This window comes from Paramacrobiotus metropolitanus, unplaced genomic scaffold (genome assembly GCF_019649055.1).
Source record: "Paramacrobiotus metropolitanus isolate TYO unplaced genomic scaffold, Prichtersi_v1.0 Parri_scaffold0000003, whole genome shotgun sequence".
In the NCBI taxonomy this organism is placed as follows: domain Eukaryota; kingdom Metazoa; phylum Tardigrada; class Eutardigrada; order Parachela; family Macrobiotidae; genus Paramacrobiotus; species Paramacrobiotus metropolitanus.
In genome coordinates, this window is record NW_026570223.1 from 2,899,768 (window position 1) to 2,924,924 (window position 25,157).

Genomic DNA, 25,157 nt, shown 5'->3' on the forward strand with positions numbered 1-25,157 from the left:
CTAGTTCTCAGTAATTATGAAAATAAGAGTATGCATCAGAAACAGCAAATGTCTGATTATTGTTAATAAAACTATTATCTGATAAAAATTAAAACTCAACTTAAAAATTTGTTCTTTGTGGACTACGGCGCCTTGTGAGGCACAGGTAAAAAACTCCGAAGCCCAAAAGGCCACAATGAAGTAGATACTGTACTTCACAAAATCCTTAAAACTGAACAAATTGAAACTAATTGTAAATTCAAGAGATATTTGACAATTTGACAGTAGATTACGGTTGAATCGTTGGTCCTGTTGTTTTGCAATGGTTAGGCCCTGTATTGTTAGGTTTTCTGCATTAATAACTGGCATAACTGCAAGAAATCCGCTGCTGTCACCGATAAACTTGTGTTCATATTTCAGTCGCCTGTTCGGGCAAAGTTTCACAGCATCGAACACACAATTTGATCGGTCTCCGCACTCAGAACAGTGAGTAATACAATTGACATTCTACAGATCTTACTTTCTTTTCCATTCGTTGTTACTCATTGAAGTCCTTGGATGTTTGGTACCATCTGACTTATTGTGAATCCAGATTCCTTCCAATAACTAACTTCCGCAGCGCACGAGCAATGAGTACCGCCAAAGTTGTTAAGGAAGGCAGAGCTATGCTGGCTCCAGACGTTTCCACCGATAAGGTGTTTTACAATCCGGTGCAGGAATTCAATCGGGATCTCAGGTGTGTAATGCGTAATGGCAGTTTTTCACTGAACCACAGATAATGGCTTCTTTTTCCAGTTGCCTGGTACTTACCGTCTTTTTTGAGAAGCTGAAGCTTCGTCATGAGGATGCCGTGAAGCGACGAAACGCCAAGGCCTCGGTTAATTCTGGAAGCGTCGAAAACCACAACGACAATAAAAGTGAAGCAGGCGTTCCTAATGGAACGAAGACAGACGCTGGTAATGCTAAGGTATGGTTCGGGGTTCTAAGTTCTAACATATATTTGTAGGTGATTATTTAGGAACTCTCTGGCTATTTATTTTTAAAACACAGTTTTTGCTGATCGTGAATTCCCGTAATAATTTTTCAATGGATTTTTCATATGCTATTGGAATTCTTCACCGGGTTTTTATTTTATTTTTGCGTAGGATTTGTGTTTTCAACCTTCCTCTCTGTAGATTTTATTAATTTGACAAATCACCAACGAAAATCGTCAGAAACATTTTTTAAATAAAAATTTGAATTCTATTAATTTATCTTGTCATTGCAGCCATTTAGCGCGAAAATCTTGGATGTGATGGCAGCAACGGGACTTCGCACCTGTCGATATGCTCTGGAAGTTCCCTATGTTACTCAGGTTGCCGCTAACGATTTCGATCCGGTCGCATGCGAAAGTATCCGTAGAAATGCTGCTCATAACAATTGTGACAAGATACAAGTGTATCAAAAGGACGCTCGGTACGGTTTTCTCCCTTCTGGCAGCACGGGTTAGCGAATAAATCCGGAATTTTTCTGTCTAGCGAACTGATGCTGACGTTCGGTTTCCAGCGAAACTATTTCCATGCCGTCGATTTGGACCCCTTTGGAACAGCGGCGCCATTCTTTGAGGGAGCATTACAGTGTGTGGCCGACGGGGGATTACTGATGGTTACATGCACCGATACGGCCATTCTGTGCGGAAATTATCCAGAAGCCTGTTACGCCAGATACGGTGCCACTTCCGTTCGCAATCCAGCACATCATGAAATTGTACGTTGGGATTGGAATAAATAGGAACTGTGGGCTAGAACAAAAATGACATATTTTATTCACATTCTTAAATGACTGCTGCCGTTTGAAGCGAAAAATCAAAATAGGCTACGAAAGAAATCTTTGCTGCACTTGATTAACTTATTTTAAAGATTTTACATATTGTACACATTATAGAAATACGTTCAGTTTGTTTTGTTATTCTAGTCCTTGAGGATTGTGTTAAATGCGATCGCTTCGAGAGCAATGCTGCATGAAAGATACATTGAGCCTTTACTATCTTTACGGGAAGGACATTATGTTCGGCTGTTTATAAAAGTTAGCCGTGGCGCACTGGAAGCTAAGGAAACGGTCCGGTAAATTCTCCTATTTGAATTTGACTGCCTTTGACTTACGCTATTGTCCAGTGAAATGAAGAGTTTTGCAGCAATAGTGCGCTGATATACAACTGCAATGTTTGCCATGATTTTACGTTACAGCCGCTCTGTGAAAAACCGAAGTAAGTTTCTGTGAATGTGCCGTGTGCGGTTTGATTTCGGGAGGCCAAGCGAATGCTAATATTCTTTAAAATTTCAGAGGATATGCAAATTCCCACGTTCTTTCGAGTAATATATGCGAAATTTGTGGAACTAATTTGAAGGTACGCTACTACGCTGTAACCGTGAAGTGAAATCGTTTTGTGTTATGATGGATTGACCTAAGTCACCGCAGTATTACAAAAAAATATGCAAGCAAACTCGTATTGCACTTGATTGCTGCTAATAGTCACATACGCATAGTTTCGTACAATTTAAAAGTTGTGAACCTTTAGCGACGTGATTCGAAATTAATTTTTATAGTCGTACCGTTATCAAGTTTTAAGTATGTGTTTTACAGTTTACATTGAGGTGTTTAACAGATTGGTGGTCCAATATGGAGCGGTCGCATTCATGATGTCTCCTTTGTCACCGACTTGATTTCTGAATTGACGTCGCATCCGGATAGGTTTGGAACAGAAAAATTACTAGCTGGAAAATTGGCGATGGTGCAGGAGGTAGAAAAATATAATTATTGCTGTTGAATGTTGACTCGTAGTGTGCGGTGAAAGTATGGGCGCGGGAAGTTCTTGCACCCACAGTTTCTGAGCACAATGGCGCAGGAAACAAGCTTTAAAACACCCGTGATACCGTTTTGTTCTACTCACAGGAGATGCCAGACCGCCCTTTGTATTATGTTGCAAAGGATATGTTCAAAGTCGTACACTGCAATCCCATACCAAGCAAACAGCTATTGTAAGTCATAAGTGCTTGCTTTTGGCTACCTCTGACGTACGCTACGTTAACTGGATTGTTTGTTTTGCTTTTATTTGTTCTAGATCTGCCATTTTACATGCCGGATACACCTTTTCATTGTCCCATTGTGAAAGAGAATCACTGAAAACCAACGCCCCGAAGCAAGTGATGTGGGATATTATTCGCTGTTGGGTAATTGGGCGTCTACTGTTTGTGTCAAAGATTTCTCATTCGTTTTGATATTGCGGTATTGCATGTTCAGGTTCAAAAGCATCCAGTTTCCGCTGAACGAATGGAGGACGCTAAAATCAGTCGAATACTTAGTAAAACACCCAGGTAGGGCATATTTTATTTGTTGCGGTCAAGATTCAAATTTTACGTTGTATTTTTGTTTAGCATAACTGCCAACTTCGCTCCTCGTCCCGATGCCGATTTTGAATCGCGACGCAAGAAGGTGTTACGCTTTCCTGAACTGAGCCAAAAAGGTCCTATGGCTAAACCCAAGGGGTAAGTAACTCCTCTACGATCGGCTCGGTATGGATGCAAAAGTATATTATATTATATTGTTTTATCGATTTGCAGATCTGGACAACAGAGGGAACATTCTCCGAGTTACTCAACTGAAGCAAAAAGGCTTAAAACAGACGATGTTTGATATGCGTACTTTTTTAGACAAATGTCGGTGACTTGTTGTAAAGCGTGTTTTTATTAATCGCGGTAATGGCGAATGGCGATCCAGTTGTTCTTTACCGTTAGCTTATTAAAGCCTTATTTGGTAACTGACAATGTCAGTCTGACACTTGAGTTTTATTTTATAAGTCACTGTTTTTGCAACTTTAGACGTACACAACAGCAACTCACCAGTGCCACTCACTACTTGTACTTATCGGTATACAGATCTAGATTTATTTGCGAAAATGGTAACGAGTACAATTTAGGTGACATTAGGTCGATAGGTGGAGAATGAGCATTGGCGGAAATTCTCAACACGAGCGCTCGCATTGTTGACGGTTTACTAATTATTACCATCATGCATGTTACGTGTATGACCATCTTTTCGCATGTGATTTTGACAATATTTATATATCTGCAAAAAAAGATTATGAAAAGTTTGAAACCTACCGTCGTCCGTAACTCCGTATGTCGTGCTCGGAGAGTCCTGTGCCGGAGCGACTAAAGCGTTTAACCACCTTTGAAATTCGGGTGATCGTCTTGCTATGTGGCCGGCACATGCCGCTTACAAGTTAGTGGAAGATAGTCACGATAGGGATGCGATTGCTTTATGCGGCTAGTTGTTTCGAAATACTATTATGGCGCAAGCACCAATACCGATCATTACGCTAATTTATGAAAGTTTCCGATCTGTGCTTGCGGCATTCTCGGGTAATTTCCACTCGTCTCGGGTAGAGTTTGACTTACAATAAATTATTATCTACAGGGGCACTACACATTAAACAGTACAATCTTTGTACTTGCAATAACGCCAACAAGTAGGTGCATACTACATAGCTTACCGTTTTATGTTATCCACTAATAAAATTAATAATTCTGATCCATCGTTGCAATACACGGTATCGTTAAACTCTCTCGAGCATAATAAGCATAATAATTACCGATTTTTACACAAACCGAATATGTACAGATATTGGTACTTTATATCTATAATTATCTATATGTAGAATGCATCTGTCACACAGACACTAACAACTTTATTTTACATAATATCTATTATCTATATTAATAGACTATTATGCTACGTCAATAAAAAGAATTTTATAGATGTATGCGGAAACGTATCTATTTATACATTATTAATTAATTTTATTAAGTACAATTTTATAAAAATACATAACAATACATAACTAATTATAATACCCAGTACGAACATCACTTATTAAACTTGTGCAGGTACGAGTACTATTTTCATTAATGCTTGCTGCAATGTGCAAGTCCGAAGTACACTATCTGTATGTGCAACTTACACATGTACTTACTGTGTGTACTGTACCAGCTTCTTAAACCCGCAAGGTCGCTAATCACTATCGACAGAAATTAAAAAGACATCTACTTCCGGTTTGGACAGATCAAAACAGCGATATTAGTTGGGACGAACCAAAAGACAACGTAATTAAAGTCAGGTATTATGAGGGCCAGAGGCAGTGAGGCACTCTCTGAGGCAGATTGTCGGAGAGTCGAAGACTGGAGAGCACTGCAGTTCGAAGGGAGGGCCGCAAAACCGGTCTGCATTACGTAGTGTTTAGATAGGCTCTTATTGACGGGACTTTACCGCGACGAGAATCGCTTCCAGCTGTGCGACGTTTCGTGCAGTTGCACAACCAGCAATAAACTGAAAGCTTAAAAATTATTGTATAGATATTTTCTGCGTTCTTTCTCTTTATTATCATCAAGATCGTAAAAATCGCTAAGCAAATTTTCCTTTTTACTGCTCCTGTGTGCACCACATGGTTGATTTTCTTAACGTCTTCCCAGGTGTTGGCTTGCAAAGCCGGAATGAGGTAAATTGTTGATCCCTGGACCCTGGAATTGATTATTTGACCCTGATCGTCCTTGGCAGCCGTGCAGTTGATCTCCAGCGGAAATGGTCACCCAGCTGGTGTCTCGAACGGGGTTGACAGCGTATTCCACGGTTGCATCGCGACTGCTGCTCCTGCAGCGCAGTGGCATCAATCCTAGCGCGTCCCGACGTTGCATTGCCAGCAAAAACGTTGATCCGTCCTGCAAAGATGGCAAGGAGCAGCAGACGGAACGTCGAAGTCCCAGTAAGCAGTCCATTAAAAGCGTTCTGGTGGCCAATCGAGGGGAGATCGCCGTCCGAATTTTTCGAGCATGCACAGAACTGGGCATACGGTAAGCCATCGCGCACCATATAAATTGCTGGAAAAGAACATTACTCGATGTGCTTAAACAGTTAACTGATTTAAGTTGGTTTAATTAATAGCTTATCCCAGTATGGTAGAGCCGTGGCTGCGAAATATCGGTGTTTCATTTTTAAACATAATAAGTATGTTACTACCATAAAAATTAATTATGTGCGTCTTTATTATAGTGTATGCATTATGTGAGTGTTATTTAAGCTGGAATTTTTATAATGTTAATTATAAAATTTTGGAAGCTAGCTGAAGAAACGAAAAGTGTGCACCATAAAAAATTCTTTTCGCAACGTTTGCATTTGCTATCGCTGTAATAAGGAATTTTAGCTTGCGAGCAGTTGAATCTTCCATGTGAATTCCTTAACGCTTATGAAAATGTTCTTTGCGCAGCTCTGTGGCTGTATACTCCGAGCAAGACAGAATGCAGATGCATCGTCAAAAAGCCGATGAGTCTTACCTGATCGGAAAGGGTCTGGCCCCTGTGGCCGCATACTTAAACATTCCGGAATTAGTGCGAATCGCCAAAGAAAATGACGTGGACGCTATCCATCCTGGCTACGGTTTCTTGTCCGAGCGAACGGAGTTTGCGAAAGCTTGCGAAGAAAACGGAATCATTTTCATTGGTCCCACACCGGATGTTATGGAACGCATGGGAGACAAAGTAGCGGCGCGTAAATCGGCAATTAGCGCTGGATTGCATGTGAGTGACTTTTTAAATACAGACACTGTTTTGAGGATTATCAGTATCGCTCGAGATAGCTAATACGAAACATTGATAACGAAGGCGTAGTACAGATAAGCAGTGGCTAATTTATTGGTTCACTTGGTTGTAGTAATACCCATTTAACTTTTTGTTATAATTTAAATAATAATTTTTATTGTAATTAAATTATGGCTATTCTATTTTGTAATTATGAGCAGACTATCTTATTTTGTTCGTATTTGATAGATTTAGAAACCTAACGGTTAATTAATAAATATGTTAGGTTATCCCGGGTACGGAAACCCCGATCGAGAATGCCGACGCTGCAGTGCAGTTCGTGGAGCAGCATGGTTTGCCGATTATCCTCAAAGCGGCATACGGAGGCGGTGGTCGCGGGATGCGAGTCGTTCGGGATATGAAAGTAATCCCATCGCACACTCTGATTAAATCAGCAGATAGCACTCATAGCAGCTAATGCATCCTTTACGTAACGTGAATGATTGTAGAATGTCAAAGAAAATTTTGAAAGGGCTCAATCAGAAGCCAAGGCAGCTTTTGGCAATGGAGCCATATTCATTGAGAAGTATATTGAAAAGCCTCGGCATATTGAAGTGCAGATTATGGGAGACAATTACGGCGATGTGGTTCATCTTCACGAAAGAGATTGTATGTTGCCGCATTGCGTGCATACGTGCGGGACATTTCTAACTGATTAATTTTGCTCATTGTATTCTCTTCTGCATTATTGACAGTATTAAAATTAGGCTCCGTTCAGCGGCGTCATCAGAAGATCATCGAATTGGCACCGGCTGTTTATCTGGACAAGAAGATCCGCGATCAGATGCACAACAGCGCGGTTACTCTGGCCCGGCATGTTGGATACCGCAATGCTGGAACAGTGGAGTTTTTATTGGCTCCCGATGGAAAGTACTACTTTATCGAAGTTAATGCTCGCCTGCAAGTGGAACACACAGTCACGGAAGAGGTCACCGGTGTGGATCTGGTGCAAACACAGATTAAAGTTGCTGAAGGGAACACACTGTCGGAGTTGGGACTGAAGCAGGAGAATATAAAAGCATCGGGCGTTGCCATACAATGCCGTGTTACCGCCGAAGATCCCGCAAAAAGCTTTCAACCAGACACTGGGAGGGTGAGATCTGCTTAGTGCTTACATGCTCTGGAATTTGTAAAGTTCTTGGTACAAAATTAGTGTGCAAATTGCGAAATCGATGGTTTTATAGTTATTTTACAAGGTTTTGTTCTGGAGGTACTAATGTTGCGAAACAAATTTTAAGAAAACGACTAGTCCTGTTTTTGTTTCTTAAGTATTTAAATCTTTGACGTAAAAAATGTGTTTACCTGTATATCGTACCTGCAGCCGATTTCTGCAATTAAATATACCATAGATTCACAAATTACTGCATTTGCATGCCCACAGTCGAGCATCGGTATTTTTGCCTTTTTAGATTGAAGTTTTTCGAAGTGGAGAAGGTTTTGGAATTCGTTTGGATGGTGCTTCAGCTTTCGCAGGAGCTGTTATATCGCCTTACTACGATTCCCTCTTGGTTAAGGTCATTGCAAAATCAAGCAATCTTCCATCTGCGGAAGCAAAAATGTCTCGTGCTCTGCGAGAGTTCCGAGTTCGAGGTGAGTCATAAAGCATTGCGCATGATCCATTGGAGTTATTTTTATTGTCTTGTTTTGAATGCTAATTTTCAGGCGTGAAAACAAACATTCCGTTTTTGCTCAATGTTTTGAACCACGAGCGTTTCTTGAACGGCTCTCTGGACACATCCTTTATTGACGAACACCCGGAACTTTTCCAGTTAGAAACGGGACAAAATCGTGCCAGCAAATTGGTCCATTATCTTGCCAATGTTATGGTTAATGGACCTATGACACCTTTCGGCAACAAAACCCTTCTCCCGGCCTCCATTACCCCGACTGTTCCGGCTTACGATCCCTCCGCACAGCCTCCAAATGGATGGCGCAATGTTTTGCAGAAGGAAGGTCCTCGCGGTCTAGCGAAAAAGATACGCGCTCATAAGCCGTTGCTAATTACGGACACTACGTTGCGCGATGCTCATCAGGCAAGTTTTCACAACTTGTAATTCTTAAAGTCTTTTAATACGAGTATCTCTTTTGAAAGATCTCGAGTGATATGCAAAATTTATTTAGAGTCTTCTGGCCACAAGAGTTCGGACATACGACATGAAGAAAATCGCTCCCTTCGTCTCCCATCATATGCCACAGCTTTTCAGTATGGAAAACTGGGGCGGCGCTACCTTCGATGTGGCTATGCGCTTCCTTTACGAATGCCCATGGGAACGCCTCCGAAATCTCAGTGCCGCCACACCAAATGTTTTGACTCAGTGTCTGGTGCGTGGAGCCAACGGGGTGGGCTACACTTCCTATCCGGATAACGCTATTTTCAAATTTTGCGAAATTGCTCATAAAAACGGCATGGATATCTTCCGCGTGTTTGATGCGTTGAATTATATGCCGAATTTGGCCATGGGTATCGAAGCTGCCGGTGCTAGTGGAGCCGTGGTGGAGGGAGCCATTGCGTACAGCGGTGATATCAGCGATCCGAGCAAGACGAAATATACGCTGCCTTACTATATGGATTTAGCAGATCAGTTGGTTAAAACAGGCATCCATATTTTGTGTATCAAGGATATGGCGGGATTACTGAAGCCCGCTGCCGCGAAAACTCTTATTTCTGCGCTCCGGGATCGTTATCCAGAAATTCCCATCCACATTCACACTCACGACACTGCTGGAGCTGGTGAGAGATTATGTCAAATTTTTATGACTTTTTTTTTAAACGATTGCGAATGCTAGTATGTTGTAATGGTAAACTTAAGTGGTAGTATGGTGTAAATAGAACTTATACAAGATAGGATATCCGACTGTATGTTTAAAAGTTTGATCCTGTGAATGGCTGAGGGCCGTTTTGTTAACTGTAAGAGTTTCATTTTGTTTTTCATTTAGTCTTCCTACGAGGGCACCAGCATCGAAATAATATTATGGGCGTCGAAATAATGTTACGGCGGTCGCCGCCATAGAGCACAATTTTATATCTGCTAATGAATTGCTGTTTCAGGAGTTGCCACTCTATTGGCTTGCTCTGAAGCCGGAGCGGATATCGTGGATGTGGCGGTGGATTCCATGTCCGGCATGACATCGCAGGCCAGTATGGGGGCCGTTGTTGCCTGTCTGCAGAGCAGCCCGCGCGATACCGGCATTGATCTGCAACGTGTCCATGAATATTCTGCCTTCTGGGAACAAACCCGTACCCTGTATGCTCCGTTCGAATGCGCGGTGACCATGAAAACCGGCAACTCGGATGTGTACGACAACGAGATACCAGGTGGACAGTACACCAATCTGCAGTTCCAGGCCTTCAGTTTGGGATTGGGTGACCAATTTGAGCAGGTCAAGAAGGCCTATCGAGAGGCGAATTTATTACTGGGTGATATCATAAAAGTCACACCAACGTCGAAGACAGTTGGAGATTTGGCGCAGTTTATGGTGCAGAATAAGCTGGACACCGATTCCGTTATGGAAAGGGCTGGTGATCTGTCTTTCCCCAGCTCGGTGGTGGAGTATTTCCAGGGATACCTTGGTGAACCGCCTGGCGGATTTCCGGAACCACTGCGCAGCAAAGTGGTCAAAGACTTGCCCAAGGTAGACAGGCGGCGGTTTTCGACCGATTGCAAATTCTTCACCCTGATGTTCATGCTGGTTTGGTAGGTGAAAGGTCGCCCGGGAGAATCCATGAAACCTTTGGATTTCGGCAAAATGTACAAGGATTTATCTGAGAAATTCGGTTCTCAAATTGACGAGGAAACGGATGTGATGTCCGCTGCAATGTATCCAAAAGTAGCGGAAGAATACTTCGCCTTCCGCAACGAATATGGTCCCGTGGACTGCTTGTCGACTAAGATTTTCCTTATCGGTCCAAAAGTTGGCGAAGAATTTGAAGTATGAACTTTGTAATTTTAGTGGGAACGGACGTACAAGTGTTTTCTTGTTCCAGGTGGAGATTGAACGTGGCAAAACTCTACAGATCAAAGTATTGGCGATCAGTGACTTGACAGCGAAAGGAGAACGAGAAGTGTTTTTTGAGCTGAACGGCCAAGTATGCCCATAATGCACTAGCTGTCATTGAATCATTATACTCTTAATCCAAAGCCAAAGCTACTGTTTTTCAAAGTTTCCTGCAGCATCGTCTACGATATGTATTGACCGTTGGTGTTTTCAGTTCCGGTCAGTATTCATTCCGGATACGAAGGCACGTAAGACCATCAACATTCACCCTAAAGCACAGAAAGGCAAGCGTGAACAAGTGGGCAGTCCAATGTTGGGCACGATTCTGGAAATCCCGGTCAAAGAAGGCGATGTTGTGGAGAAAGGTCAACCGGTGGCTGTTCTTAGTGCCATGAAGATGGAGATGGTGGTTCAGGCGCCATATGCGGCTACGGTCAAGAAGGTCCATGTTGCGGCCGGTACGAAAGTGGAAGCCGATGATTTGTTAGTAGAACTTAGTGAATGAAATGCATGCATGCTGCGTGACTTAAGCCGTTAAAATTTGACTTGCTGTATAATATGGAAAAAGGGTTTTGGGCAACGTAAAGCACTTATCAAGTGTTTAGTATCATAATAATGCTGGTTTTATAGTGTCGGACTTACGGTGTTTATAGAGTAGCGTCTTGCAGCATTCTCTTGTTGAATAATGCGTGCCGTCGGGCTTTGTGTTTTGCTGCTCAAATGTTGCAATATTATTCTTTGGATTTTATTCGTAATATTGCTGCTATAGGATTTATTTATTGTATGTGTTGGGTTTTGTCATGTTTTGTCACTGGTTTCGGTTTGTAATCTATGGAATAAAACTATGGGGGTTTTTGAATCTGTGTCGGCCAGAAGGGTTTCTGTTTGAGTAGGCACACGTCCGCCCTTGGTAATATTATTTTAAGGAGATAAAGGACGTGTCCAGCGCACCTCTTAAGAAGCGCTCGTAGTTCAAAATACTGAGCAAAAACGGAATATTTGATTCCACGGCCGGATGACCACAAATCTCGGCTAACTTCGCAGCCCCCAGGAAACGTTTTTCCCAATATGCACGCTACATTATTTTCTCGCTGCTGCAAAGCTGAATGGTTGTCGATAGACAATGCATGGCTCACTCTTCCTGAGCCAATAAGGCACTAACTGATGCATGCATCTTCAAAACTTCTTCTTCCCTACTAGAGCAGTTAAGTAATCGTCGAGCTTTGTGGTCGCCATGGCCAAAAGTTCAAAACTTCGGCTTTTGGCGCGGTGTTGGACATACGCGTGACAGGTGTGTCTCCTTCCGGCTCTTCGTACTTTGTTCTCGTGGCTGCCACCCGGAGACAGTAGCAGTGGAAAAGCTATCACTGGGAACTTAGGTAATGCAACAAGTAAAAATCCCTGGAGCTACGTGTTTACACAGTCTAGGGATTAAATGCTCGTTGGACTTTTCTCTGTATAGTCAAACTTCAAAGAAGCATTGACGATCACAATTTTGCATAAAAAAGGGAAAATTGCAGCTCGCATTTTGGATTTCGTTTTCGACAAAATTAATCCGAAGGTGCTGTACTAATTACTTGACTCAGCTGACTGTTACTTAATTTTGTCATTTTTGTGAATGTGTTTCTTGTTTTTCGTGATCTTGTGAAGTGATAGTTTACTTCTGTAAGTGTTTGCTGGATGAATTAATTTGGATCTCTGAATATTATTAAAGGGGGTAATTCCTGTTCGATCGTTATTTGCCTTATCTGGGCAACTGCACGTGATACCCATGATAAGAACGCGTCGATAGCGAAGTGCTGGAGACTACTGAGCGAAAACGATCTCAGTTTATCGTGATATCTGCCAATGTTTAGAATACAAAATTTGCTGCTCTACAGAAAGACCACAATGTGATTGCTTTGGGACGAAAATGCTTTAAGTGGATCAGATCCCTTTGTTTTTGGCAAAACTCTTCAGTATTCGCTTTCGGATAGGCATTACGCCATCACCGTTTTGGTGAAGCTTGTTCCTTTCATTTCACAATGTTAACCTTGGCAGCCAGCAGTATCATCGCGTCGTTTTATTTACTATCGTCTGTGGAAGCGGATGTCCTTGTAGTAAGTTTAAATGCACTCGCTGATAGCTATTGGGGCGCTAATCCGTGAATGTTGATTAAACCTGTAACAGAATTATTGTGTACGATTTTGTTTTTCTTGCTGGTTAACGTTAGAACGACTGCTTATGCTGTTTTTTAGCAACTAGGAACGATCTGGTTCAGGGAATGAGTTGTTTTGAAAAATTCTGGTGAACAGGTTTCCTGTGGGAATTTGATTAAAATTGTATGTAGTTTGCTATCGGTAACTGGTAACATGGTGGTACGAGCTTTTCTTCTTCAGTGCTCCCTTTTTCTCATGATTTTCAAAAATTTTTAGTTGATTACAGCTGATAGATTGTTTAGTTATTTACTCGTGCTGTTTAGTGATTTTGATTTTGCACTGTTTTTGTGAGTTTTGATTTCTTACGTAATACGGCGTCCAGAGCTAGTGCAGCACGAGTCCGTCCGAAAGCTGCGAAAAAACAATCAATAATAATAGCTTGTTTGACTGGTGCGCTGGATAAACGCGGTGTGGTATTTACCGACTTACTGCTGGTCTGTTATAATGCAGTATGGACTGTATGGTGATCAGAATTCCTAATCCGAACTTCCGAAAATAGAAATATTATACACGTGAATACAGTGAAAAACGGAAATGATACAGAGTAATGAGTTACGTATTAATTTTGTTTGAGAGAGAAGCTTCGCACCCAAGCAGTTGGAACTTCGAAGTAAAATTTTAAAAATGATGTGTATAAGTTATCAGCACTGCTTGTTATAACGTTGCGGCTCAAAAATAAAACTAAAATAATACGAAGTTGTTCTTCTCGTTGTTGTTTTTTGTTGCCTTTGTGTTGTGTACACCATGTATGGTTGGGTAATTTTGGACTTTTAGTCATATTAAGTAGTATATATTGTATTAACGATAAGTATTGTAAACAGTTGGAGCTTATTTGAACTGTATGGTTTTAGTATTGATCATGTATCAATTGTTCAGAATTAATATAATTTCGTAATTCAGATTGGCGGTCCCAAAAATGACACGATGTATCGGTTTGCTGACATGCCCGCTTCTGACCACTTCGGACCAAGTATTCCCAGTGACGGGCTGGAGGGTTATTTGGTCTTGTCTGATCCCATTAACGGGTGTACGCCTATCAGACCTCCGCCTCCGGGATCCAACATGTCAGTTTTGCGGCCGTGGATCATTCTTATTAAACGGGGTGGCTGCGATTTCGACACCAAAGTACGCTGACGTTTTGGCACCTTTTTCGGTGTTTGTGCACTGTTTTACATTTAGAGTTGCTGCCTCTTAGGTGCTGAATGCTCAAAATGCCGGGTATATCTCTGCCATTGTATACAACAACGGATCTCAGAATCTGATTCCGATGAGCGGCACCCATGGCGATGAAATTCAGATTCCTTCCGTGTTTGTCAGCTATCGTGATGGCATTATGCTGGCTACGGATTTCACATGGACATCGGGTTACCATATCGTAATCACGCCGGATTATCCGGTGATCAGTCTGAATGCCATCCTCCTGCCCTTTGCCATCGTGGTGGGCATCTGCTTCTTCGTGCTAACCATGGTGCTGGTAAGTGGCTTCCTTATTCTAATTTCATCGAATCTGCGGATGTCGTGCAATTATTCAACAGGGCAAATCATCGCCAGTCTCTAAGAAAGACATCGTAATTATCCTTTATGAGGCAACGGCGGGTTTAATAAGAACGACTTACGTCAACTTGTACAACAGCGGATAGCATTCGTTATATTACACAAAGTGGAACAAATTAGTGATTAATGTTGAGGGTTTTCGACGGAATCCAGATACTCCTTTTTAATGAAAGCCAATGGAAATCGTAATATATTGTATTACTTTAGGTTGCCAAATACGTGAGAGATCGTCGACGGCGACAGCGTCACCGATTACCGAAATCCCAGCTCAAGAAGATTGCCATTAAGAAATTTAAGAAAGGTGAAGGCAATGACGTCTGCGCCATCTGCTTGGATGAATTCGAGGAAGGAGACAAGATGCGTGTCCTTCCTTGCCACCATCGTAAGTACACTAAGATCAAGGACAAGATTTATCTGTGGCGATCATGCAACGATTTGCGGTGAAATCCAAATTATATCAGTACGCAATCTCTTGCAAATCTTGCCACCCCAAATTTATTTTAGTCTTCCTGATATTTGGGGTATTTAGGCGAAAAGAAGTAGAAATTTAAATACACTTTATAGTCAATTTGAACGTGATTGTGCTCATTGTGATGTTTTCTACAGAATACCACTGCAAGTGCGTGGATCCGTGGCTGTTGAATAATAAACGCGTCTGCCCCGTATGCAAGCGCAAAGTAATTCCGGGGGACGATTCGGATGACGAGGCAACCACGGGCGGCGGACGGAGCTCGGCCGAGCCCAGCGAAGTTACTCCGCTTCTTTCCCCAGCCCATAACGCTCCTCTGGAGAATGACTTGCCAGTACAGCATCCTGCACACCTGGTTAACGTGGAATTCATTAGTGACGATGAAGACGATGGGAGCAGCGAGAGCCGAACAGTGCGGACCACCCACCCTGTAACCATCACCTCGTCGCCGTCATATAACACCGACGAGATGCCCTCGACCAGTGGGACGTCGTACTTCTCCACTGTCACCGAAGTATCCCCGCCGTCGGCACCGACTGGCAATGAGACCGATGATGATAACGATGTACCGCTGATCCGGCTGACGGATTCGAATGATTCGCTGATAAGACGGGTTTAATTGCGGTGGCATGGCATTTCAGTTGGATTACCTACATTTCGCACGCTTGTATGCATCCTACGGGTGATAACGCTGATTCTTTTTTTTTGTTTTGAAACGGTTTCGCATGGTATTAGGATGGCAGTGTTTTGGTTTGTTTTTCGCTTTCAGGGAATGAACCCGATGATTCAGAGAAGATATTGCGTCTTAATTTTGGAAGTTTTATATCGTATTATTAGGTACGTGTGTGACTTTGTATAGATTATACCTTTGTTTCGATCTGATTATGCTGGATGTTTTTTTGTGATTGTTTTTTCATTGTGTTAAGCCAAGTGTTTATTGTGCAAAAACCGCCGGAAATTCGTTCAGTAAACTGATTAGCTACCACTACATGCGTTACTGTAGCGTGTATCGTAAACATCTGTCATTACGACTTGAACAAAAGAATTGATTTGGACACATGGTTTTCCAGTCGATCTCAAAGCCATCCAGCTTTGCCGCAGTAGGCCGAACCGGTTCGACAAGATAGAAAAACATAGTAAAACCACCCATAATGTGACGGTAATGTGTCCAATGATCAAAGTAATGAGTCAGCGGGGCAAAAAGTTTTCAGCTACCGTAGCACCGGGTAGTGTGTTGTTAATGGACAATAAGATAACGAACGCTGTATGGTGGAAATTTGCCCTGGAGGACTCTTCCAAAACACGTTCTATATCGGTGCCCAAAGAAATGCTTACCAGCCGATTTCAGCAAATTTGGCTTGAGTTAATAAAATAACACTGGACCACGATGAATATGTGATGTCACTGTGTCTGTATCGAGGACTTAACTTAAGCACCTTGCAGTTGGCAGTGGGGAATTTCTCAGCCGCGCCGATCCACATTAGACGCGGTCAGTTTTTCTCGGATAGCACTGCTCTATTGCTGTCCGTCAATGGCGAATAATTTTCAATGGATTTATTTTTTTACTGCTTTATTTTTGCAATTTTGCCAGCAAACAAGGAGTGCTGATATAAATGTGGTAAGTGGTTAACCAATTTATGACCTTGCGCATTTCCTGAAAGCATATAGCTGTCAAATCGTTTTTTAATGTGCGCGACAGCTGTTTCGTTTGTGCAATTATTTTGTGGTGGGATAGTTTTAAGCAGTGTATAATTAATGGGCAGATGTCACCGCAAGGAAAGCCGCGCATTACATTACATGCCTTGGCTGCCCAGTTTGGTATGGCACTTCCGGACAGCGGCGTTATCGGTTACGTTGTACGATCCAATCCTATAACAGCCTGCTCGCCACTGGACACCGCCACGCCTACGTCAGATTTCACGGACTGGTGGAGTTCGCGGATTCTACTGGCTCAACAAAGCTCGGATTGTGATTTCGGTGATCAAGTACGAGACGTATTACAACTTCCATTTTACCTGATAATAATTTTTAAAGAATTCAGTTTTCTCGCGAAATTGTCTCAAGTCGTTGTTGTATTTATATATAGAAAACAAGATAAAAATTAACTTGCAATTTGCAGCACAGCACGTAAAACTAATTCATACTGTAGTAATTACATGTCGTCTAGGATCAGCTGGCGCAGTCAGTATTAACACTTTATGTTGTTGTACAGCAACTTTTGCAACCAATATATATATAATTGCGCCACCATCATTATACACGAAATAGTAGTTATTATACATAAAAATCTAAATACTACGTTGAAATGTGTTTTACAGATATATCGTGCGCAGACTGCGGGATACAAAGCCGTGATAATTTTTAATAACGCGTCGGATGAGCTAATCGTAATGCGATCTCAGACAGTTCCTACCAACATTACCATTCCATCGGTATTCCTTGGCCATATGGATGGAATATTATTATGGGAAAAATACTCCTCCAGTAGTGGCTATTACGTTCTTATGAGTCCCGATCAGCCCAGACTGGGCACCGCCCTGGAAATGACGCTAATCCTTCTGCCGGTGTCGGTTGTGATTATTCCCTTCTTAGCTGCTGTTATTTTGACCACTGTAAGAAAGGAACAGCATTTACCCAACATGATGAAGCTGTTTGAAAATAAATTTCTTTATCGTATAGATTTCTGGGAAGTGTCCTTTAATATGGTCGGTAGTCCGGCAGACATATCGCAGAAAGCGAATGGTCACTCAACTTCCGGAAAGGAAACTGGATGAGAAGAAATCAAATCTTCCCGTGCAGAATAATCAGTGCTATATATGCTTGGAAACATATCGGCACGGCGAGAAAGTGCGCACAATAATTCCCTGTGGACACGGTACGTAGTTCTTCCAAATTTATTATCATACTCACATAATCAACGACATATAGCAAAATTTTATTTATCTTCCCGGTAATTTTTATCCTTAGAGTTTCACAGCGCATGTGTCGATCCCTGGCTCTTGCGGGATCACTTAGTCTGTCCTGTTTGTCGGCGCGAAATATATCAGGCCAACAAGCCGACGAGCAGTGGTGGTCAACCGGTAGTCAGTCCGGTGCCACGTCCCGATCGAGCACCGATATTCACCGTGAATATCCGGCAATGGATACCGAGGAGATTTCACTTTCCACGTGCTGCTGCTCGTCCCGATGCTCATCAAGAAAGCACCGTGTGATAGAGAGAATTTTCTTGCCACTCCATGAATTTGCTTGTTACGATTGTTAACTTGGAAAGGTCAGTAATTGCTGACATATAAATGTTACCAATTTGTTGCTGCTCGGAATACAGCAGTTACTGCCAGTTATACACAGAAATCAGTTAATTCTGTTCTTTTACATGTCTGCACTCTGCACGTGTTGGGCACTGGCAGCTAATATTTGTGGTCAAGTGTTAAATTGTGATGCACATGACTGTTGTGAAAGAATATTATGATGATGAGGGGTTGTTAAAGAAGATTATCAATTGTGCAGCATCATGATTTCACCGCGCGCAAAACTCATGTGGCCAAAGTTTGCTTGTAACCACAGTTTAGTAGTCGTATGCCAATGCCACCATTGTTGGTGCCATGAAGATTTTTTTAGTATTCAATTCACGACGCAGACATCCACAATACGTTTGGCATATTGCAGCCCGAAATTGTTTCCGCTCGCAGCGGCTAGTGTTCACAAAGAAGTACAATGACAGTAACCACGTGTGCCATCCTACAAGTATACCGCAAACGTCTGATAAAAATGCTGATTTATGCTGTCCAACTACCGGCACTATCCTTGTGTACTTATTGGGTACCGAAAAGGAAATGTCGTATCGTAACTTTTCCATAGACATTAAGTATAAGTGGGCGATGTTGATAAAAGCACGTGATCGGAGCATTTGTTACGGACCGGTTATCGGTAAAACAAACGTTTGCATGTTTGGTTTCGGCGGGTGTAAAGGTAATGGAGCTCAAGAACTAGCCAGGTCAAACTGGAATCAGCAGTAGCTGTACTTGTACCTCAAATCAAAGCGCTGTGCGCTATTTCAATATTTTTGCGATTCGTGGAATGATACTACTGCGCAGGCTATCTCTAATAATCGAGAGTTTTAGCACTTACGATCAGTAAGTGCTAAAATATTCATAAAATAGTACAGTCCCAGTTATTGTGTGTTTGCGACTTATTGGACTGCTTCTCACCCAAGAGCAATCACTCTTCTCCAGTCAGAAATGTCTAAAGGTATCCAGAAAGGCAAATTACGAATAAACATTTTCATCAAACGAAAATCCAGTGAAAGACCGGTGGTGTTCAAAGTAAGTAGTAGTGTTTATTAAAACAGTACTTAATGAAAATTCATATCAAAACATACGAGAATATCTCAGAGCATGCAGTGGTAATTGCATATAGTTATATGTATTGCGTACATAATTTTTCGTGCATAGGTGCATTGCAACCAGACGTTATCGATTCCTGTACTTAATGCAGACATTTTCATCGGTAGCGATTATCGATAAGAGATATTGCAGCGCGATTTGGACAGTATGCCTATTACGTAGTCCTTGATGTTCAGAGTTCGGCATGCAGCCTTATTGAGCGTCTGGATAAAATCTATTCCCGCGTGTTCTTTATCCGGAACCAAAAGACCTACAAATATTTCATTTTTTCACAATAACTTTTTATATGTACTGAATGAGCCGGGAATATATTTTTTATATGTATTGAATAATCCGTGGAAATTTATTTCTATTGTTAGTCAGACGGCAAGCGATTTCCACAGCCATTCACCATTAAACTCAACCAAGATGAAACATACGAGATGAGACTGGTACTGCAGCCGGTATTTCCTGTCGAGTACGTATACAACCTTGACAGGACCAAAATCCCGAACTAAATTACGTCAATTCCCTGATCGATTCAGCATTCTGATAATTGCAATAATTATATGTATTACTTAAGGGCGTTCTTACTGCACGAAGAGAAGATTAAATTGGAACCGCAAAAGAATGCCAGCAAATACCAGGATGAAGATAGTCAGATTACGTACCAAGGTGAATGGACACCACGATCCTTTGAGAGGAGTGCCCGCAAAACACGACATCAACTAAAATTATGCGTAGAATTCAAAGAATTCGGCATGATATTAGGAATAATCCAATGCAAATTCTATCCTGTCGAAGAAACCAGCCACAGTTCCTGGGGCGAATCTCTGGCGGCGGTGCAGTTTGAATGCGACGTGTCACCGGAAACCAAATCTATTACCATCAATAAGCACCAGCTGTTGTAAAAAAGTGCAAAGTGTCGGAAGGCGGCGAAATAGTTTCACTGAAAAAGAGCTTACTCGAGTAGTATTTCAGCTGCTCCGAGATTTGGAAATTTTTTATTTTGTATTCTTGGTTTTGTACTTACGATTTAATTTAATCGATAGCTACGAGCAGCACTTAGCGGTACAGTATTACGGTGGAGTTCTCCATGTCGCACAGTAAGTAACTTCGTCTGTGTTTAGCCTGCGACTACCAAACTAATGTTTGTATGCACATCAAATGTGTTTTGGTAACTGAAGTAACTATGGATAGAACTGTGAAAGTATAATAAATACGAGATTATAATGTTTATTACATAGTAATTACAATTATTACATTCATTCCTTATTACATAATTTTACATTACTCGTACATTCGAAATTATAATTTTTCATATAAACATGGTGTTTTGGGCGCCGAAAAAGCCAATGTTCAATGAAAGCGTACATGTCGATGCTGTCCAGCGCGTTGGTATTCATATCACAGTGATGGTATTACCGATATAAAATTAGGTAAAACGGTATGTATTATTTAACCGTAGACAGGCAAGCTACTGCGTTGCAATTTTTTCTCTGCCAAAAATCTTGGCATAATTATACCGCTCAAACAAAATGTCACCGGTACTTCATCAAATTTTGAATTTCTTGTTACTCAGCATATAGCCTATGATGGTGCACTTCGGCGACTGCGCAGTGCGCGGTCATGCCACGGTCCATTAAAGACGTGGGTAGTTGGCGCGCTCAGTTTTGCAACAAAAGCTCTACCGCTTGTGTACGGATGTACGGCATGCGAAGTTATGAACATTCCGGTGGCCCTTGCTACCGGCACCATCCCACCTGCTTCCTTAGTAAACAAAATTATTTTTCTCCCAACGTTGTCGGCAGAGAGTGTATGCGCAGTATTACGATCCCACAATCAGTCCGGAGAATTAACCAATCCTTCGCTTTCCGCTCCAGCAGTATTGATTAGCACTGTACTGGATTGCGGTGCCGTATATATAGCGGCGGCAGTACGGTACCTGCATGTGGAGCAGCAGGTATACTGCTGTGCGCTGGAATCCCGATTTCTAAAAGGTCTCATCCACTGACGTCCATAATGAATCGCCAGGATTTACCCGACTTCGGTGTATACTTGCGTCAGCAGAGTTTTTATACTGTTTTGATATGAATGCTGGGGAAAAACTCTGCGCTATCATGTATGCTCAAAATTTAGCACTCTTTGACATCTTTCTTTGTTTTCTATTTGTACATGTTATGCCCTCCGATGTATCCATGCCAAATTTTCCAGCCAGTTTAACTGTGGTAAGTGCAGTCAGTTTTGTTTAATTTATGCTACTACGTATTCTTTTATCAGGATATTTTATTGTGCACGAAAAACTTATAGCATTAATAAAATTTGAATTTATCAGTAATACATGAGGCCGCATGTAAGTATTGTCTAAATATAAATGTGAAGATGACGACACCACTATTAGCATAATTATAAGTAACCAGATATGATCGGACAGATTGGAGCAGATGGGACAGCCAACTATACTATTGCTCCCGATTCGGCGCTCCTTGTGAATTCGGTAATTCCGGATGAGGGGATTTCAGGATATTTGATAGCCGCTCGACCGATTAACGGTTGCCAGCATATGTTGTCGCCTTCTTCCGATGCGCTTATTCTAAGGAGAGCGGAGATCTTGCTGGTTCAGCGAGGTGGATGTAACATCAGTGAGAAAGTATGCAGCAATAAATAATGAGTTTTTTATACATGCCGTAGATTGCTTGTTCATCGTATTACAATAATCGAATGAATATGTGGACTGACCAGCGCGTAATACCTTATCAAAATTAGACTACTGGTCATTTGAGGATATTAATTCTACTAAATTACTTTGTACTGTATTGCTGTACATGCAGATGTTGTTTAAATTCCTTTTTCCCAATTCAAATTTGTCACGCTGGATTGTAATTTTGCAAATACCTCGTTTAACATCTTGAAGATTAAAAAATGGAAAAATTTTAAACACATTCATTCATACAGCTAGAAAATGTAAAAAAGGTTATTGTAAATACAATATAAAGTACAAATAATTAATCAAACGTTAATAATCATTATTTTGTAATTCTAAGTATGCAAAATTTAGTCCACGCATTCATTGTGTGATATGGTAATGTGATACTCGTAGAAACCAAAGTTCACATAACTGTGAAATTATTAAATTATTTCAGGTGTTGAATGCTGCCGACGCCGGTTACATTGCCCTGATAATATTCAACGAAAAACCATTAGGACGCCGTGTAGGAATTGTGAAGCAGTCGTCCACAACGTACAAGAACAGCAGCGCTTTTATATTCAATTACACAAACGCATATTCCATACCGGTTGTGTTCGTGGATTTTGCGGATGGGAGCTTACTATGGCGCACTTTTCAATACTCGACGGGATCGCAAATTGTTATTGCCTCGCGCATTAACAGCACTACAGCATTCTCTTCCGTTACCGTGACGGTCGATCGCGGCTCAGATATTGCGAACGTATTGTTGGGGTTTATCCCAACCGTCAGCTATGTCTGCATCATCGTCTTCCTGCTCTTGATTATCGTGACACGGGTACGTTCACGGTACAGACACTGAAGAAGCATACTCATATAAACTTTTAAATCCAAATTGACACACTACATCTGGCCCTAATACGCTTCGGAAATTAACTCGTAAGTACAATACATAATACGCTTCGAAAACTCCTTAAGGCATACTGAACAGGTACATATTTAGGCTTGAGTCGAAAAAAGTTGAACCCTTAATTCACAATTTTTTTTAGTTAGTTAGTATATTGTATTGTACATAAGCAGTAAGATTCACTGCATTAATATTGTAGGAGTACTCATAACTTTATGAGTACTTCTATGCGTTGCGCATTATTTATCAGTTACATGCATTGTCCATTTTCCCCAACTATACCACAGATCGTACGTGGTCCAAAAGCACACTATCATTTGTCTTGTGAAACGATAATCAAAATAACTTGCAGTCAAATCTAGGAAAGCACTATGACGACACCGTGTAATTACCGGCTCACGTGATCCAAATAAAACCGACATTGTGCATGGCATCGACCATTATTTCTGTTCACAATATTTTCGATTCTTGGATTTACGTGATTATATTTAATATACAGTTCTGACAATAACAGCACGGGCCACACAGGCAGCTTCCGCTGTAGACCATATAGCTGTTTTTCTTTTTCCAACAGCAGCAGTATCCCAAGCATCCGTTGCGATCTCTTGCAAATGACTTACCGGGACCTTGAACAAAGCAGTGCACGTGAGCATGTAATTGGTTCGCCGTGATCGTGCGCTTCGGGTGTTTACCGGATACACAAAGTCCTAATTAAACCCCTACGTCCCCGAAGTTGCTGTCCCAACCTTAAGTGTATAACAAACATCCACAATTATACAAATTTCTTTTCGCACCATTTCATGTTATGAGCCCATTCCACAATATGATGTAGTGGACCGCCTCAAAGGCAGTCACGCAACTGACCCTGCCCCGTGCAAATGAGGGCATGCTACGGTATTCAAGCCGTATACAATCTACTCATGTTTCTCCCATCCTTTCATCCTGTTTCAAAAGGCGCCGGCACAGTTCCACTTAACCATGAAATACGCGATATATACGTGGTGAAATGTGGAAAAATTTTGGTTTTGTTCTGACAGAGATTTCTTCACTGCTCCGTGTTTATGTGCTACAAAATGGCCACTCACAATCGGAAAGTAGTGCCACAATGTCAAGCAAGGGCACTGGAGAATAGTAGCACCGGCAGCCCTGAAACGGCTTCCCGTTGTCCTATTTGCCTGGAGAACTTCCGCCGGACCGAGCATATTCACACGATTCTGCCCTGCCAACATGGTAAGCTATAGGCCGCGGTGCGGTGATTAAATGTGCGGTTGCAAATGCAAACGGTAGTTACAGTGACGCAGTCCTGTGTTTGGGTGCTCGTATAATTATAGTACTCGTATCCAGTTAATAACTTTGCAGCAAAATCACTTCCAGTTATATATACGTACTCGTATTGTACTTACTTCTGGAACAAGCTTTGTTACTCGGCGTAACAGACAGACATCAGTTGTGCCTTTTCTTCGGTTAGAGGATTTTCGCTGCGTACCGGTCGACCGGCCGATTAGAAATGAAATTATAATACAATATATTTAAACCAGTTTACCTGAAGACACAATCAGATACTGTAAATTCTTTCTAGGAATTATTTAATTGTGTGCTTTGCTACAGTTTTCCATCAACACTGTATCGACCACTGGCTGCGCAGTGGCAAACTGGCTTGCCCTTTATGCCGGCGACGCATTACACTGGGTCGTATACTGCATCAAGTTTTATGGGCGGACAAAGCAGCTGCCGCCAAGTCATCCGTTTTTACCATTCCTACTAGCCACATCTCCTGCCCGTCCACCAGCATCAATCTAAGCTGTGGACCGACACTTCATACGTCGTCAGATTCTCCGGTGCGACCTTCTTAATCTTCCGTCCAGTATTGTGACGCAGTCCTTGTATTCTGCAACACAGCAATATGTGTGCTACCGAATTATATTGTTACTTACTAATAATTATGGTATTGACCGTATTGTACATCGTTGAGACGAAGCCGTATCTGATTGCTCAATGTTTGGATGTTGTGATACTCATTTATGTGTTCCTGTTAGTTTCCGTCTCGTTGTTGTATTTTAATAGATTCACTTTCTCTTGCTTTCGGCTACATCGATCGTGTTATAATTGTATTCAAGGTTTCGATAACAAAATTATTCTGTTTCTCTCATCGTTCTTATTTAAGCTGGTGAAGCGATTCGACGAATTTTTGCAATTACACAAGCTTAAGTTAAAGGTCACAATAATCCAAGTCGATTTAAACAATGGAAAAAGTCTCGATTTAAACAATGGAAAAAGTCTTGATTTTCTTGATAATCCAAGTCAGTCTATTTGTTTTT

General features: G+C 41.6%; 5 protein-coding genes across 7 annotated transcripts; all 5 read left to right on the forward strand.

The window, feature by feature from the left end:
* Nucleotides 1-26: 26 nt before the first annotated feature.
* Nucleotides 27-3,805, forward strand: LOC129593609 (tRNA (guanine(26)-N(2))-dimethyltransferase-like). Of its 3 annotated transcripts, none has more exons than XM_055490036.1 (15): nt 27-145; nt 400-465; nt 572-715; nt 775-946; nt 1,247-1,434; nt 1,497-1,725; nt 1,933-2,081; nt 2,153-2,224; nt 2,302-2,365; nt 2,624-2,758; nt 2,911-2,996; nt 3,080-3,188; nt 3,259-3,332; nt 3,393-3,503; nt 3,579-3,805. In XM_055490036.1, exons 3-15 carry the CDS (start codon nt 609-611, stop codon nt 3,649-3,651), a joined length of 1,569 nt encoding a protein of 522 aa, XP_055346011.1. In that variant the 5' UTR covers nt 27-145; nt 400-465; nt 572-608; the 3' UTR covers nt 3,652-3,805. The 3 variants fall into 3 exon arrangements, with proteins under 3 accessions (XP_055346011.1, XP_055346003.1, XP_055345995.1); XM_055490028.1 differs by lacking the exon at nt 27-145 and adding an exon at nt 215-304; XM_055490020.1 differs by lacking the exon at nt 27-145 and having other exon boundaries at nt 316-465.
* A 1,488-nt stretch (nt 3,806-5,293) lies between these two features.
* On the forward strand, nt 5,294-11,502 carry LOC129593572 (pyruvate carboxylase, mitochondrial-like). Its single transcript, XM_055489962.1, has 12 exons — nt 5,294-5,864; nt 6,278-6,587; nt 6,874-7,011; nt 7,097-7,256; nt 7,355-7,740; nt 8,057-8,237; nt 8,310-8,680; nt 8,769-9,378; nt 9,697-10,280; nt 10,347-10,577; nt 10,633-10,734; nt 10,858-11,502. Exons 1-12 carry the CDS (start codon nt 5,596-5,598, stop codon nt 11,146-11,148), a joined length of 3,633 nt encoding a protein of 1,210 aa, XP_055345937.1. The 5' UTR covers nt 5,294-5,595; the 3' UTR covers nt 11,149-11,502.
* Nucleotides 11,503-12,134: 632 nt separating this feature from the next.
* On the forward strand, nt 12,135-15,852 carry LOC129592759 (E3 ubiquitin-protein ligase RNF13-like). Its single transcript, XM_055488877.1, has 5 exons — nt 12,135-12,742; nt 13,742-13,966; nt 14,037-14,315; nt 14,603-14,777; nt 15,002-15,852. Exons 1-5 carry the CDS (start codon nt 12,668-12,670, stop codon nt 15,481-15,483), a joined length of 1,236 nt encoding a protein of 411 aa, XP_055344852.1. The 5' UTR covers nt 12,135-12,667; the 3' UTR covers nt 15,484-15,852.
* A 365-nt stretch (nt 15,853-16,217) lies between these two features.
* LOC129593928 (uncharacterized) lies at nt 16,218-24,920 on the forward strand. The gene is made up of 10 exons (XM_055490446.1): nt 16,218-16,482; nt 16,628-16,849; nt 17,183-17,476; nt 17,544-17,739; nt 17,832-18,070; nt 21,247-21,474; nt 21,681-21,896; nt 22,390-22,770; nt 23,877-24,069; nt 24,448-24,920. Exons 1-10 carry the CDS (start codon nt 16,396-16,398, stop codon nt 24,690-24,692), a joined length of 2,301 nt encoding a protein of 766 aa, XP_055346421.1. The 5' UTR covers nt 16,218-16,395; the 3' UTR covers nt 24,693-24,920.
* On the forward strand, nt 18,694-20,479 carry LOC129596535 (CB1 cannabinoid receptor-interacting protein 1-like). The gene is made up of 3 exons (XM_055493848.1): nt 18,694-19,186; nt 19,627-19,724; nt 19,830-20,479. Exons 1-3 carry the CDS (start codon nt 19,103-19,105, stop codon nt 20,155-20,157), a joined length of 510 nt encoding a protein of 169 aa, XP_055349823.1. The 5' UTR covers nt 18,694-19,102; the 3' UTR covers nt 20,158-20,479.
* Nucleotides 24,921-25,157: the final 237 nt, after the last annotated feature.

Bases quoted from the DNA above. Each gene is read 5' to 3' on its own strand.
- LOC129593609 (XM_055490036.1), top strand. From the start codon at position 609: ATGAGTACCGCCAAAGTTGTTAAGGAAGGCAGAGCTATGCTGGCTCCA. The intron at 2,997-3,079 runs GTAAGTCATAAG...TATTTGTTCTAG, and splicing joins ATACCAAGCAAACAGCTATT to ATCTGCCATTTTACATGCCG. The intron at 3,189-3,258 runs GTAATTGGGCGT...TTGCATGTTCAG, and splicing joins GGGATATTATTCGCTGTTGG to GTTCAAAAGCATCCAGTTTC.
- LOC129593572 (XM_055489962.1), top strand. From the start codon at position 5,596: ATGGTCACCCAGCTGGTGTCTCGAACGGGGTTGACAGCGTATTCCACG. The intron at 8,238-8,309 runs GTGAGTCATAAA...GCTAATTTTCAG, and splicing joins GCGAGAGTTCCGAGTTCGAG to GCGTGAAAACAAACATTCCG. The intron at 10,735-10,857 runs GTATGCCCATAA...TGGTGTTTTCAG, and splicing joins TTTTTGAGCTGAACGGCCAA to TTCCGGTCAGTATTCATTCC.
- LOC129592759 (XM_055488877.1), top strand. From the start codon at position 12,668: ATGTTAACCTTGGCAGCCAGCAGTATCATCGCGTCGTTTTATTTACTA. The intron at 12,743-13,741 runs GTAAGTTTAAAT...TTCGTAATTCAG, and splicing joins TGGAAGCGGATGTCCTTGTA to ATTGGCGGTCCCAAAAATGA. The intron at 14,316-14,602 runs GTAAGTGGCTTC...GTATTACTTTAG, and splicing joins TCGTGCTAACCATGGTGCTG to GTTGCCAAATACGTGAGAGA.
- LOC129593928 (XM_055490446.1), top strand. From the start codon at position 16,396: ATGGCGAATAATTTTCAATGGATTTATTTTTTTACTGCTTTATTTTTG. The intron at 18,071-21,246 runs GTGTGATAGAGA...GATTTCTAAAAG, and splicing joins ATGCTCATCAAGAAAGCACC to GTCTCATCCACTGACGTCCA. The intron at 21,897-22,389 runs GTATGCAGCAAT...AAATTATTTCAG, and splicing joins GATGTAACATCAGTGAGAAA to GTGTTGAATGCTGCCGACGC.
- LOC129596535 (XM_055493848.1), top strand. From the start codon at position 19,103: ATGTCTAAAGGTATCCAGAAAGGCAAATTACGAATAAACATTTTCATC. The intron at 19,187-19,626 runs GTAAGTAGTAGT...TTCTATTGTTAG, and splicing joins AAAGACCGGTGGTGTTCAAA to TCAGACGGCAAGCGATTTCC. The intron at 19,725-19,829 runs GTACGTATACAA...GTATTACTTAAG, and splicing joins CAGCCGGTATTTCCTGTCGA to GGCGTTCTTACTGCACGAAG.